This window comes from Calypte anna, chromosome 10, assembly GCF_003957555.1.
Source record: "Calypte anna isolate BGI_N300 chromosome 10, bCalAnn1_v1.p, whole genome shotgun sequence".
NCBI classification, from domain to species: domain Eukaryota; kingdom Metazoa; phylum Chordata; class Aves; order Apodiformes; family Trochilidae; genus Calypte; species Calypte anna.
In genome coordinates, this window is record NC_044256.1 from 1,252,075 (window position 1) to 1,265,524 (window position 13,450).

The window sequence follows — 13,450 nt, forward strand, 5'->3', positions numbered from 1 at the left end:
GGCGGCAGGAAACTGTTCTGGGCCAGAGCAGCTCTGTCGGGGCAGAGCACACACTTTTCTTCCCTTGGCAACTCTCCTCTCCTCTCCAAGGAAGGGAGCAGGAAAAACCCACCACGAACAACCCGTGAGGGAGCACACCGCCTGGGGAAACCTCCTGCTCCAGGAAGGGAAGGTTTCCCTCCCGTTGCCAACTTACCTTGGTGATCTTCCCACCAGAGGCATCCTCAAACCTCTTGAGTCCCACTGTGAGAACCTCAGGCGCCCAGTGAATCGTCAGCCTCTTGGAGGCAGCAGTCACCTGGCCACAGCTGGAAAGCAAGCAGAGAGCCAAGTGCTGCAATGGACCCTTGCAATGCCCCCTCCTCTCTATCCCCAAGAAAGCCAGACGAGCTCTCCCATCTCCCACACCCTTACTCTCATTGAAGAACAGTCAGAAGGCTGGACTACAAGAAAGCTGTGTCCCATCACTGTGCACCTCCCCTCCACCAAAGCCTCCCTTGCACTCTAAACCACAGCAAACCCCAAGGCAGGATCTAACATGAAGATGTTTGTTAGGAATCATCTTACTGGCGACATCTAAAGCCGCTTCTGGCATCCAGCAGCTCGGGTTTCACGAATGTATCAAGAGCTTCAGAAAGAGATGCCGCTGCCTGGAGAAGTGAGAAAGGAGAGCCCTGAGCTGAGGGAAATGCTCTCCCCCAACCTCCTCACCAGGAGCTGGCGTGACCACCCGGGTGGCTGGGGCTGAGGAGACCCCCGGGTTCTGGAAAGCTACAGGGGCCTTGGGACATCCTGAAGCACAACTACAAATCCTCTTACTTTTATATCCAGAAGGATATCCAGGAAGGGCTCGTAGTCATCAAAAACCACTTGGCAGCTCGAGCAGCAGACTGGAAGGGAAGTTGGAAAGCTCAGCGAGAGGGGAAGGCGACCGAATGTGCCGCTTACGCTGCTCATCCCTCCTGCGCCAGTCACACACACAGCTGCTTCCCACAGGCAGCGGGAAGGGCACAGCCAGTCCCAGGGAGAGGAGAGTTGTGGAAAAGTACCTCTGGATCTCAGAAAGCTCCCAAATATCTGATGGATGACGGTGTGCTGACAAGACGTGTCCAAGCTGCCATCACACAGATGAGCTTTCTGCATGGCGTCCAGAGTACAGCGCAAGAACTCGTGGGCGTCCTCCTGCACGCCGAGCTTGAAATGTTCTCCGATTTCTAAGAAAGAAGAAGTTGGGAGTTCTCTCCTCCAATCCAAGGAGGGAAGAAAACCTGGCAAAGCACCAGACAGGGCTTACCTGGGAGAGCAGTGATGACGTCCACAGGCACGATGGCAGATCCTGTGGCATGCAGGACCTTGCACACGTGCTCCTGCACTCTGCACATCACACAGTTGCCTGCTCGAACACCTGAAGAGGGACAGAGGGAGGGAGGAGGGGAGGGAGATTCTTGGGTTAGCCAAATATCCCTAGCAGTGGAAAACCTACTGGAGATCCTGAAGTGGTAAGAACAGCCTCCACTCCTCTGCTCTCAAGAGGCCAGTGTCCCGGCAAGTGCCTGGGAACCTTTCTGCAGAAGGATGCTGAACTGACAGAAGTTTTCTGTGCTGGGGCAAAGAAGGTTTCACTTGCAGGAGTGGAGACCAAGTCCCAGGGCTAGGAAGAGGTGCCCTTCTGACAGATGTGACAAGTGGCTTCTATGCTAAAAGTTTCTTCTATTCCAAGAAACCCAAGGCTGGGTTTGACAGGGGGTTGATAAAGAAGGCCTGCTTTTCTCCTGCATCCAGTTCCACATCCTGGGAATCCCTGGGAAGTGCCCAACAGATTGACAAGGAGACATTCATACGAGTACTCACAGGACTGGCTGTGCTCCCGAGAGAGCAGGTAGTCTGCCAGAGATGGGGTGTAGGTGAGGCACTGGAGGACAGCATTGAGGAAGCAGGTACTGCCCAAATTCTCGAGTCCTGCTCCAACTCTTAGTCTCTGCTTCTTGTCCTCATTTCCTTGTGGAGCCATTCTAGTGGCAACTGCAGGGAAATGACATTTGTAAAGAGAAGAAGCCTTTCTGGTTCACGAAAGCATCTTTCCCAAGTCAAGTTGTTTACAGGAGGCCCACCCAGGGAAACAAGCTCAAACCTCAAAGACAGAAAGTCATGTAGCCTCAGGAGAGGCTGCCATTGAACTTGTCTGGTCGAGAATCCCTTTGGGAAACTATCCTGTGCCCTGCCAGCCTGGCCAACCAGCCCACATTCGAACTTGTGTGCCTGCAGAGCTGCAGGCTGATGGCCCTGCTGTCCCTGTCACAGGACTCCATCTGACAGCAGTGCTCAAGGCCCTTTGGAAAGATCACCTTGTGTGTCCCCTTGTCTGCAGAGGAGCTGCTGCTCACCTGTGGTGTTAGCAGAGGGAGCTGAAATGAATCCTTCCCACAGCACTGGAGAGCCGGGAAAGCCACGAGAGCTGGGAAAGGAGAGACCTCTCCTTGTTCCGTACCCTGACCTGAGCTCCTCTCTCCTCTGTCCCGGCAGGGCAAACCCAAACACCTTTGACAGAGGAGGGAAGCTGAGGAAAAGTGGGCAGGAAAGGAGAAATGAACAGAACACAAAAGGCACACGACTAGCCAAGGAAGGAGCCGAGTTATCCCGAAGGTCAGCTCAACCACACTGGCATCCTCTGGCCCACTTCTCAGGCTTTTGTAGGCCTGGCCATGTGACATCACAGGTGGCACATCACAAGTGGCCCTTTGTGACCATAGTGGCCCGGCACCTGTGTTCTGGAACCCTCCAGTTCCATGGCAGCCACCACAGTTTGTGGCAGCCATATGGCCTCAGGGGCACACGTTGGGATCCAGCCCACGTCTCTGCCTTCGCAGCCTTCCAGGAGAGCCTTTGGGAGGGTCTGAGATTTCCCCTCAGCCAGCTCCTGGGGGTTCCCCACTCTTCTGCTCTTTGCTGAAGGGATGGGCAGGACCTCCACACTGTTGTCTTGGCAGGAGGCGATGGTGGGGATGGTCTGCAAAGAACCACATCCCTGTAGGCTGCGCAGTGGGCAAGGAGACAGCAGGAGAGGGTTACCCAGCCTTGCTCCATGGAGACTCCAGCACCCAGTGCTGTCCAGGAGAAGACCCTGCTGGGGAAGAGGGGTCTGAGCAGGTCCCAGCAGGGGGGCTCTGATCTCCACAGCTGGTCTGTGCAGCCCATGGAAGCTGCAGGGAAGAAGAGTTCAGTGCCCAAGTGCTTGGTCCTTAAAGACATGGTTTAGAAGTTGACTGTGGTGTTGGTCAAAGGTTGGACTGGGGACACGGGGCAATGGGGAGGCGGAGAGTGGGGTAGTGGGCAGCAGGTCTCTGGGCAGCCGTCCTGTACCGGGCTGCTCCCTGCCCACCACAGTGCCACCCGCATGAAAGCTCTCCACACCTCGCCCCTCACAGGCCGAATTCACCACAACCACAAACAAAGACCTCACAGATTAGCTCTTCCCTCCAAATCACTGCTCCAGCCACCTGCCCAGGCACAGCGGGAGGGGGGCTCGCAGGCAGACCCCCTGGGCAAATGGAGTTGGCTATGTAAAGCAGCGGCCAGAGGCTGCACAGCCCTGTTCACTGGGAGCTGGGGCTGCCTGGGGACACAGGCCTCCACGGCTCGGGACACACGCTCTGACTCCAGGGCTGGCAGCAGGACAGGCAGCCACGGAGGCACAGACCCAGGCCCTGACTACAGGCGCGGTGCCTCGCCTGCACCAGAGTCAAGCGGCTGCGCTCCCTCCTTCCAAAAAAGGGGCAACCCCAGACCCTCCCTCTGCTCGCGGCCTCACAGGGGAACCCCTGACTACTGCACAGACCCCTGCTCTTCCTCCCGGGAAGTTGCAGCTGAACTGCAGTCATTTGCAAGGAGGCCTAAAGCTCACTCACTCAGGCACTCACACCCACACGGACGGGCACACACAAACACAACTGCCCATGAGGGAGAGCGGGGTCTGTGCAGGCTATGTCTGGGGAGCCATCCCTGCCCTCCAGCAGGAGACAGGAGCCTCAGAGCTGCCCCCCCACCTGTCCCCGGGGCTGCGTGGAAGCCAGGGGGACCCCGAACACCCCAAGGGGATCTGACATGTGCAGGAAACCAAGGCACAAGTGGTGTGTGATACTGCATGACCCTGCAGTTTCACCCTGGCCTAAAGCCATCAGCAGGTACAAAGGCCCCAGGAACGGAGGAAGCAGCTGGGAAAGCGCCCTCCCCTACTAACAGGGGGGACATGGACATCCATCCAGCTCCCTCTCCCCCTCTAGCTGTGCAGACACTGCTTCTCACCCTCCTTGCAGAGTTGCCACTCCCTCAGGCACTCAAAGGACTGAGACATCAAAAGGCCAACACCACAAACACCAAAGCCCCAGACCTGCTCACAAGGAGCTGGCACACCCCAAAGCCACTCAAGTTGGGTCTCAAGGGTCTCAAGTTGTGCCAGGGGAGGTTTAGGTTGGAGATTAGAAAGAATTTCTTTCTGGAGAGGGTGATCAGGCATTGGAATGGGCTGCCCAGGGAAGTAGTGGATTCTCCGTGTCTGGAGATCTTTCCAAAGAGCCTGGATGTGGCACTGAGTGCCATGGGCTGGGAACCACGGGGGGAGTGGATCAAGGGTTGGACTTGATGATCTCTGAGGTCCCTTCCAACCCAGCCCATTCCATGATTCTATGATTCTATGAATAATCCAGGACTCATCACTGCAGCAGTCTCTCTGCTCCTCTCTTCACAGCATCCCTGCCACAGGAATCAGTGAGAATGGAAATCATTAGTGGGTGGGGATCTGGGCAGAGCAACAGGGACTCACCTGTGGACAGACTCTGCCCTTTTCCTCAGCCCAAACACGCTAAGCACCAAGCATTGTGTGGAGTTTGACACAAATCATGGGTTTTGATACACTGGGGAAAAATTCCTGTTCTACAGCAGCTCCCTGAGACACAGACCACAAGTGGGTTTGTGCAGGACATTCCTGTTCTAACCAAATGTGACCACTGCAGTGTAAGCTACAGCCTGCTGATCAGAATACCATTACAGCTGCAATGATATGAGACCAAACACAGGGAAAATCACTACAAGCAAAGGCATAATCTAAGAATGTATATAAAATCCATAGCCTACACTATTATTCTGTCACTTTTTTTTTTTTTTTCCCTTGTACTCTGACACATCACACTGACTGAAGATAAACAGTTCAGGATGTATCAAGTGTCACATCTGGTCTAAACACTGGGATTCTGTCTTTTCCTGAGACAAAATATAAAAGTATGAAGACTGAGAAAACTGATGACACTTCACAAATGGATACAAGCAACCAATTCTTGAATTTGCTTTATTTTTCTCTGCATAAGGAACCCTGCACAGGCAATTCAAATTAAAACAAAATAAATATGTGAATATTCATGTAAAACTGTCCTTGCTAATGAACAATTATACACAATGTACAACTTTTCATGTTCACTGGGAGGGCTTACAAATTTACTATTCCCAACAAAAATGCACCAAAAATGTCTCCATGCAAACTTATCAAAAGTGACCAAAAAGGAGAAAAAACTTACTGATCATTCTTTTTTTTTTCTTTTTCCTTGTTTTCTTTTTTACAATCACAAAAAAATAAAAACATCTATTTCTTTTGTTACATTTAGAGTAACTAAAGTGTGGCCACTGTCTATTAACATCTGGTTTTATGCTCCTAAAACACCTATGGTTACTGTAAAATTATGTCGACGATAAATTGGACTTAGGGCATTTATTTGTGGTAAAAGGGAGGTGATTTTGTTCACAGAATGTTAATAATCTGTGTCTGAGCCCTCTGCATTGTCCACGTTCCTGGAGAGCATATAATTGTCCATATCTATAGACCTGCAGTTGTTGATTGCATAGCGCAAACGCTCTGCCATGACCAGCTGACTCGAGTAAGGTGGGAGCCTCAGTTGAAAGAAACAAGTCTGTGAGGTAGGCAAGCTGTCGTAAGGCTGTGGAAATGGATAAAAAGTGGGACACTGTTAAGTTGGGAATGAGGGAAAACCCACAACATCACCCATATCTCATTGCTTCCCCCCTCCCGTGCCTCTGTCACTCAGCGTTTTCACATTCTGACTCAAAATTCCCTTTAAGAAGCAGAACAAGCTCCAGTGTTTCTATCACTTTTTTCATCAAAAGTGATGAAAACCATCATCATCTACAAATGGGCTACAAAATCATCTGTAGATGATTTTCTACAAAACTATTGCTCTGTCACCTGCTCTGTAAATGATTCAAGCCACTCATGAAATGCAGCTATCTGAAGAATGGATCACCCTGCTCTTTAGCAGCCCACTGGAAGATACCAAGCCAAGTGCAAACTGGCACTTGGACAGACATCCAAAGATGACACCCAAACCACTGTTATCATAGGTTTTGCCAAGTTTTTGGTTCAGGTAGTTCACAGAGAATGTGTCTGCAACACACAAAACCCAAAATGCCAAATGACTGCATCCTCTGTGTAAAGTCATGGACTGTAAACTCCTGACAGTGGTTTGAAGACATCCTAGTTCACTGTGGTCACATGTTGCCACTAACATGGATGTAAAGCTTAGGGAAAAAAAAGAAAGAAAGAAAAAAGATTTAAAAAAAAATTAAAAAAAAGACTGTGGAGTTATCAAATGAAAAAAGGGATTGGAACAGAAAATGAGTGTGGGTAAGTTACAATACAAAGAAGTTTGCTTCTTGAGCAAGAACTTGTCCTGACCTCCACAGAGCTGCAGTAAATGCCACAAATGAATGAAGTTGCAATTCATGAAATGTATGTACTGCTGCACAATTAAAGTGTTTGGCTTTAAGCACTCAGAGCATATCCCATCCCATGCTTTCTCTGTGAATTTTCAGCTATGCAAACCTGTCTCATATTGCCAAAGGACAGATTATACTAGAAAGGAACAAAAAGAACCCAAAAAACCAAAAATGGCATCTTACCCTATCAACCTTCATTATTTGGAATCGCTGAGAGATATCAGCTGTGTTGGCTGGCAGTCGAGATCTTCCTGACACAAACCTCATGAAAAGGACTCTCTCCTCATTTGAAAATTCTTCCAGGGTATGCCAGAACCACTGTACCAGCTGATGCTGCTCATCAACTTCTCTGTATCTCACAACTTTCTTCAGAACATCAACTGATATTTCTGGCATCCCACAGACCATTTGTTCCAACTGCTTGGCAGTCAGAAGAGACAATAAAGGAACTGGAACAATCCAAGACATTCCTTCTCTTACAGCAGCCACCTATTGCCCAAAAAAGAGAAGACATTTGAAATGCTCTTGTTTTACCTCTGCCACCTACTGTACCCTCCAAACATGTTGTAACAAACATGCTACAACAGTAACATAGCAGATGAAAATGGGAAAAAAAGAGAGAATTACAGAACAATTGCCAAATACATGTACATGCACCTCTTGTAACGGGTTGTATCCTCTCTCAAAACACTGATATTCTTAATTGTAACTGCACAATAAAGAACATGTTTTGAATAGAAAACAGAAGAACTTTAAAAAGTACAAGTTAGCAGCACAAATGATGACAGCCAAACCAAAGAGCAGCCTGAATACCATACAGCTGTCCTGGAATGAAGCTATAGTTGTAGGAAGTTCATACGTGTTCTAGGAGACTTAGGATTTGGTACCTGATGGAAAAGTTACTTTGCTACTGCAGACACTATCAGGCATGCAGTTACCTCTTGAAGAAAAGATTTTTACTAGCCTGTAATTGGCACACCACTTTTGCAAGCTTCACTACATCAATGACAAAACACACCACAGCAAATGTCTATTTAACACCTCTCAAAACACACAATGAAATATTTGTCTTTTCCCTGCTAGAGCAGAACATAAATAGTTTTAAGTTAAACAAGTGTCTGTCAATAATATTTGCTTTAGCTAGTCCCCAGGTTGCTGTGATGTCTCATTACAGTGCACAGCATGCACAACTGCAGGTTACTTTCTCAAGTGGGGCTTGGCAGCTGCACTGCTGCTACTCTAATGAAAGCAAAGTTCTGATTCCTGATGCTTTTTTGTCAACTGAGCAATTACTAAGAAAAGGAGGACTAATTTAAAACAAAACTCCAAAGCAGTTTTGGGGAAAGCCATGGGGACCCAGGCCATATGCAGAAAGTCAAGCTTTTCTTATTCCCTAATAAACTGTAATGGCAACTTGCATGAACCAAACCCCACTGTTCACATTAACTATGGGGACAGAGTCACAGAGAGATTCTTACCTGCCGGTCCATTTCATGGAGTCTGTACTCAATTGCCCTCTCCACATATTCTTTCCTGTTTGAAAAGGTAAGTGGGATACTGTTCCCTCCAGGGATTATGGGAACCATTTTACCATCAGCACTTTGGCCAACAAAAGAATCTAAAGGAATCATCTGTTATGCAAAACAGGAAAAGTATGTTTAGTGTAAGTCACTCTAGTGATCTAAGTTTTTTTTTATTTTATTTTATTTTACTAACAGTCACCTCTAAATATAAGAAGATGACAAACTATTCCAAATGTCTATGAAGATACTGTTATTCCAATAACAGAGACATTGTATTATATTAATACTGAACCTAAGGTACAGCTGCTAAAATAAACACAGAATAAACCTAAAAGCTCCAACTTTCTTATCTTACCTCATGGAAATTTTCTTCAGTAATCCCACTGTCTTCAATGTGAAGAATGCTGTTGAGGGTCTGCACATAGAGCAGATCTACCTCCTCCAAATCCTCCAAGATGAGTGGGATACAACAAAGTTGCTTCCAGACCATTGGAGCCAAATGAAGATCTAATGGCTTTTTCGTACGAATGGCTACACCCATGAGAATGCCCAAGAACTTAAACTGCATCAGATGTTCATCTAAACATGCTGAAGGGTTAAAGAGAAACCTGAAAGAACAAGGGATTGGTGAAAATACTCATGTCACTTCTATGCTACATTGTTAGAAGCAGAAGACAAAATATCTCTAAGCACAGCAGTGTAACTGTCATCACAATTATCAGCAATGGGTGTCCAAACAAGATTATTGATATCTTCAGCTGTTAGAACAACTGAGGTTGAAATGGGCAGAACTAATCCTGACCACAAAGGCTGGCACTATTGATGTTACTCTGCATCCTGCCCTCAGCAGTCCATGATAAAACCATGCCCTCTCCTCCACAATAATGGAACATCACAACCTGGAGAGAAAAATATGCTACAATCATGAAGTCTCATCATTTGGTATGAAACAGCTGACAGAAGATTTTCATTTTAACCACTAACATTATGAAATAAAAGCAACTACTGGACAACTTACCTATCCCTATTGTAGCCTACTTCAGCTGTAGCATTTGGGGAAGGAATAAGCAGATCTACTATTCCAGTTTCTAATTCCTTAAAAATAAACAAACAAACAAAAAGCCAGCTTAGTAATAGGATAAAAAAACCTATTACAGAAATATTATGATATTATAACAGAATAGACATAATATTAAAGCATTACAAGACAGACACATATGAGAAACACCTGCCTGAGTTGTTTCTGTATTGCATGCATGGAATGTACATGGAATTCAGCACGACTTCTCCTATAGAAGGCATTGGCTGGACAGAATGGGAGGGCTGCAAGATAACTCCCATCATGTGTAGGCCTAATGTAATACTAGTTAAGAGTGTGGCCTTATGGCATCACCTTGCCACAATCTAGGAAGATTTCTTTATCCTCTGAAATACCCCAAATCATGTAGGTCTAGTGTTGTGGCTTAGGAATGAGGAACAAGTGTTTACCATGATGCAAAAAGGAAATTTGGAGAATACTAAAAAGACACCAGAGGGAATAAAAACTCTACTCAGGCATTCTGAACTCACGTATTTTCATACCTGGCACATTTCTGTAATAGTGTCATCAAACACTCCACCTGCATCATCAGCTCCTTCTCCAACCAGTTTCACTTTCCAGGCACGGGAAGGCAGGCGAAGGTCTGAAGCATTCAGCTTTACCACTTGTCTTGCTATCTGCACAAAAATGGGTTTGCATTTCCGACCCCTTTCAAAGGAAAGAAAACAACCATACCATGTAACTCACAAAGATGTCAAGTCCACTGGAGCCGTGTGATTAACCAAGTAAGCCAAAAATTCTTGTAATACAGGAATATGGGTATTTAAGGTCTAATACAATGCCTGTGAAGGCAGCACTGACCTGGTGGATATCCTTTTCACAGTAATCTGTGGCCCATAGTTCTTCCCCTGAACCATTGTTTTCCCTATAGAGCGTACCATGGGGAGTGTGTACACCCGTGGTGCCAGCAAGGGCCTCAGCTGGCCTTGGACTATCCCCCACGTTCCAGCATTGTAATGAGAGGTGCTGTTCTACAATAAAGCAGCATGAGAATGAACATGTTAATAAGAGGTATTACTTCCATTCTTTACAGAATTAAAAATGTCACAGTAATCACTAGTACTTGGATGTTTCAGGAAACAGGACAGGTTTAGTTGTAGCTCTGAGGCTAGTAAGCTTTGGAAATGGAAACACTAACATGTCAATGTTAGCATAAGCAAAATTATGTAACAATACTTTGACAAAGTTTCGTTTAATCTATACTTACTTTAGAAATGTATTTTAAAAAAAACAACACCCTGCAGAACTACTAAGATCCACTCTGATCTGATCAGAAACTCTTCTAGCAACACAGGGTGACACGACACACCTAAGCTGTGGGGTTTTTTCAAATGATATTTTACCTGGTTATTGGGACTGAGGTTGAGTAATCTCCATGAAGAGTACATGAGGTCAGAGAAATGGTACAGCAGCCTGAGCCTTGCTCTTACTGTATGAATGCTCACTTCTTTCAGTGCCCCATACTGTGGTGGAATGGCATCAGGTAAGCCAAGCTGTAATGGCACTGAAACACCTAAAAGAAAAACAGCATTATTGCTAAAGGCAGTGCTAAGGCTGCACTGCTTTGAGCTGGGATGGAGTTCATTTTCTTTGCAGTAGCTCCTGAGGTGCTTAGCTACCTCCTGGAGTTAAACCTTGACAGCAGCAGAATTAAGATCAGGACTCAGATAATTCGAAAACCTGAACAGATTTAAAACAAAACAATTCTTTTCTCAAATGTCCACAAGTTGCTGCTGCACTCATCCCCCAGGAAACACAGGGACTAATTCAAGTGACCATAGGAACAATCCCAACCCTTTACCTGGAGCTCTTGGTGGAACAGGTGGAGCTGTCCAGGCAGCGCTGTGGCAGCGTCCCGCAGAGATCTGCCGAACGTTCTTTCCTTGCAGGACTGTTATCAGGGTTGGTTCTCTGACATGGTTGGTGTGGCCCAAGCCCAGCTGACAATTTAGTAAAGATGTAAAAAGAATCAACAACTGTGATAAGACTTCCAAAACTCTCTGAACTAATAGTAAAAAATGGTATTAATCCACAGCTTCTAGTGGGATTAAAAAATATTTTAAAATAAAAAATCCCTTATTACACTAGCATTTACCTTTTATTTTTGGTAGAGTATTGCATCCATACCCAATGGGAATAGCAGATCTAGAAACCTTAAAACAGCTAAAGATTGTTTTGCAAGCTATTATGAATACTGAGGAACTAATCTATGTTGCAGAGTTTTTCCTGTACACAACAGCACAGCTCATGGGTCTACTCTGTCCCATATAAATACTACTTTTGTTCTAGCACACACATTCCTACAACAGCTTATGAAAACCTGCTTGGACATTTTAATGGTAGCTTCATGTTCCAATTTCATATGCTAAAAGTGAAAATATGCTATCATAACAGTATAATTTCTTTTTTTTTTTTTTTTTACCCTCATGTGTTTTTCTCTTCCAGAAACACAAACTAAGCACTATTAAAAAAACCCCAAAACCCCAGAGGTTTCTTTCAGAAACTTATTCCAAACAACTTGCCCAAACAACCCTTATCAAAAACTCAACCCTGAAATATCAGACTTTGTCCAAACTTCCTGAAACACCAACAGCCAATACATCAAGAGGCTCTTTTTTAACACCTGTAGGATACAAGTCCTTTCAAAAAATTGAGTTACACATGGGGTTAGGGAGGAAAACAGATTTTTAAAGGTAGGGATAAAATGAAGTTCCCAAAGAAAACACAGAATTAATTATCTACTAATTTTCTGTTTTTACTTATACAAAATTAGCCTCTAAAAAAGTTAATTTGTATTTTCTTTTTAAAAAGCATCTAAAGAGTGTAAAAATCTGACATCAGCCATAAATACTATGATGTTGAAATACTGATGACAGCTCAAGAAAAAGTTAAAAAAAAAAATTTTTTTTTTAAAGTTTTGATTGTGATATTTTGTATAGAATGTTTTCAGTGCTCTTCCAAACTACCACCACATGAGAGCATAGGAAGTAAGAAAGAAAACAATGGAAATCCCTAAAGCCTGAAGGGAAGCAGGGGAATAAAAATAAAGCCTTTTTTTTTCCACCAAAATAAAGATATTTCAACCACACCTGGTGAAAAAGAGAAAAGATCCTGACAGGATTAACTCCTGTAAGGAGAGTAGATCAGGCCAAGCTGTTTGTGTGAGTTTACTTTATGTAGAATTAAAACTTGTAATATATGTTAATGAATTTGTATTCATAACCAGTAGAATTCAGGGTTAAACTGAGAAAGAAGTGAACAAAGCAGCTGAGACATGTCAAGACCCTAATGGGATTAACTTCTGTCTTGGAGATAATTAGGAGTGTAAGTCTTGGCACTGCCAAGGTGAGCTGGGCACTGGGGGAGTGCAAACACCTGCACGGAAGACAGGTTGAGGCTGCCAGAACCAGCAGATAAGGGGAAGATAATTGCAAGGGTCCAATTATGCTCTATAACAAGAGGATGAACTCATCAAAAGCAAGAAAGGTAGAAAGTTCAACCCTGAGGAAGACTTCATTACTTCATCTGAAGACCCCCAAAGACACCGAGACATATCCCCAAAAGGATGACTCCACCCAGACTCTGCCTGTCATGAATATTATGATTACATGTTGCTATCTTATGAAGATGTATGTAAGGATGTTGTAACCTCCCCTTTTAATGTATAAATACCCCAACCCTTTCCCTTAACCCTTGGAACATTTTGTCCAGTGCGAGCTGGGAGTTCCCCGGATCCGAAAATAAAAACCTTTGCTGTTTAAAGACTCAAAACTCTGTCTCTAAACAGTTTTGCTTGGCCTTTTTGGGCTTCACTGGAAAGGACAATTCTAGCCTAATCAAGGTAGAAATAAAGCAGGGATAGTACACACCTGCCCTTCAGAGTTGCTGCCCCAGGCATACACATCCCCTGTGGATGATAGAGCCAGTGTATGCTCTGCTCCTACAGCAATGTCTTCAATGAAGATTCCTGAGAGCACTGGAACTTGCTGGGGTCTGTTGTGATTTCGAGCTCGACCTTCTGGCAAACCTATCAGGCGATCTAAAATTG

The 13,450-nt window shown here is 45.3% G+C and overlaps 2 protein-coding genes across 8 annotated transcripts in view; both read right to left on the reverse strand.

The window, feature by feature from the left end:
* Positions 1-486: 486 nt before the first annotated feature.
* Positions 487-3,084, reverse strand: LOC115598867 (ubiquitin carboxyl-terminal hydrolase 36-like). Its single transcript, XM_030457268.1, has 8 exons — positions 3,070-3,084; positions 2,762-3,007; positions 2,112-2,166; positions 1,852-1,968; positions 1,295-1,405; positions 1,050-1,214; positions 820-890; positions 487-650 (listed from the first exon to the last, which is right to left on the reverse strand). Exons 1-8 carry the CDS (start codon positions 3,082-3,084, stop codon positions 564-566), a joined length of 867 nt encoding a protein of 288 aa, XP_030313128.1. The 3' UTR covers positions 487-563.
* A 2,230-nt stretch (positions 3,085-5,314) lies between these two features.
* HERC1 (HECT and RLD domain containing E3 ubiquitin protein ligase family member 1) overlaps positions 5,315-13,450 on the reverse strand; it is a 99,955-nt gene continuing 91,819 nt past the window's right edge. For 5 of the 7 annotated variants that reach the window (XM_030456956.1, XM_030456960.1, XM_030456959.1 and 2 more), the window contains exons 69-78: positions 13,272-13,441; positions 11,204-11,342; positions 10,746-10,915; positions 10,204-10,373; positions 9,885-10,050; positions 9,322-9,398; positions 8,659-8,911; positions 8,259-8,411; positions 6,964-7,269; positions 5,315-5,984 (exon numbers count right to left, since the gene is read on the reverse strand). In XM_030456956.1, the coding sequence (XP_030312816.1) occupies positions 5,799-5,984; positions 6,964-7,269; positions 8,259-8,411; positions 8,659-8,911; positions 9,322-9,398; positions 9,885-10,050; positions 10,204-10,373; positions 10,746-10,915; positions 11,204-11,342; positions 13,272-13,441 (1,790 nt within the window). In that variant the 3' untranslated portion in view covers positions 5,315-5,798. The remainder of the gene's footprint in view (positions 5,985-6,963; positions 7,270-8,258; positions 8,412-8,658; positions 8,912-9,321; positions 9,399-9,884; positions 10,051-10,203; positions 10,374-10,745; positions 10,916-11,203; positions 11,343-13,271; positions 13,442-13,450) is intronic. The other 2 variants (XM_030456962.1, XM_030456961.1) reach the window with 1 other exon arrangement.

Coding starts and splice junctions, on each gene's coding strand:
- LOC115598867 (XM_030457268.1), bottom strand. Junction 2,167..2,761: donor TGGAGGGTTCCAGAACACAG/GTGCCGGGCCAC, acceptor GTTCAATGGCAG/CCTCTCCTGAGGCTACATGA. Junction 1,406..1,851: donor TCGGGAGCACAGCCAGTCCT/GTGAGTACTCGT, acceptor GTCCCTCTTCAG/GTGTTCGAGCAGGCAACTGT.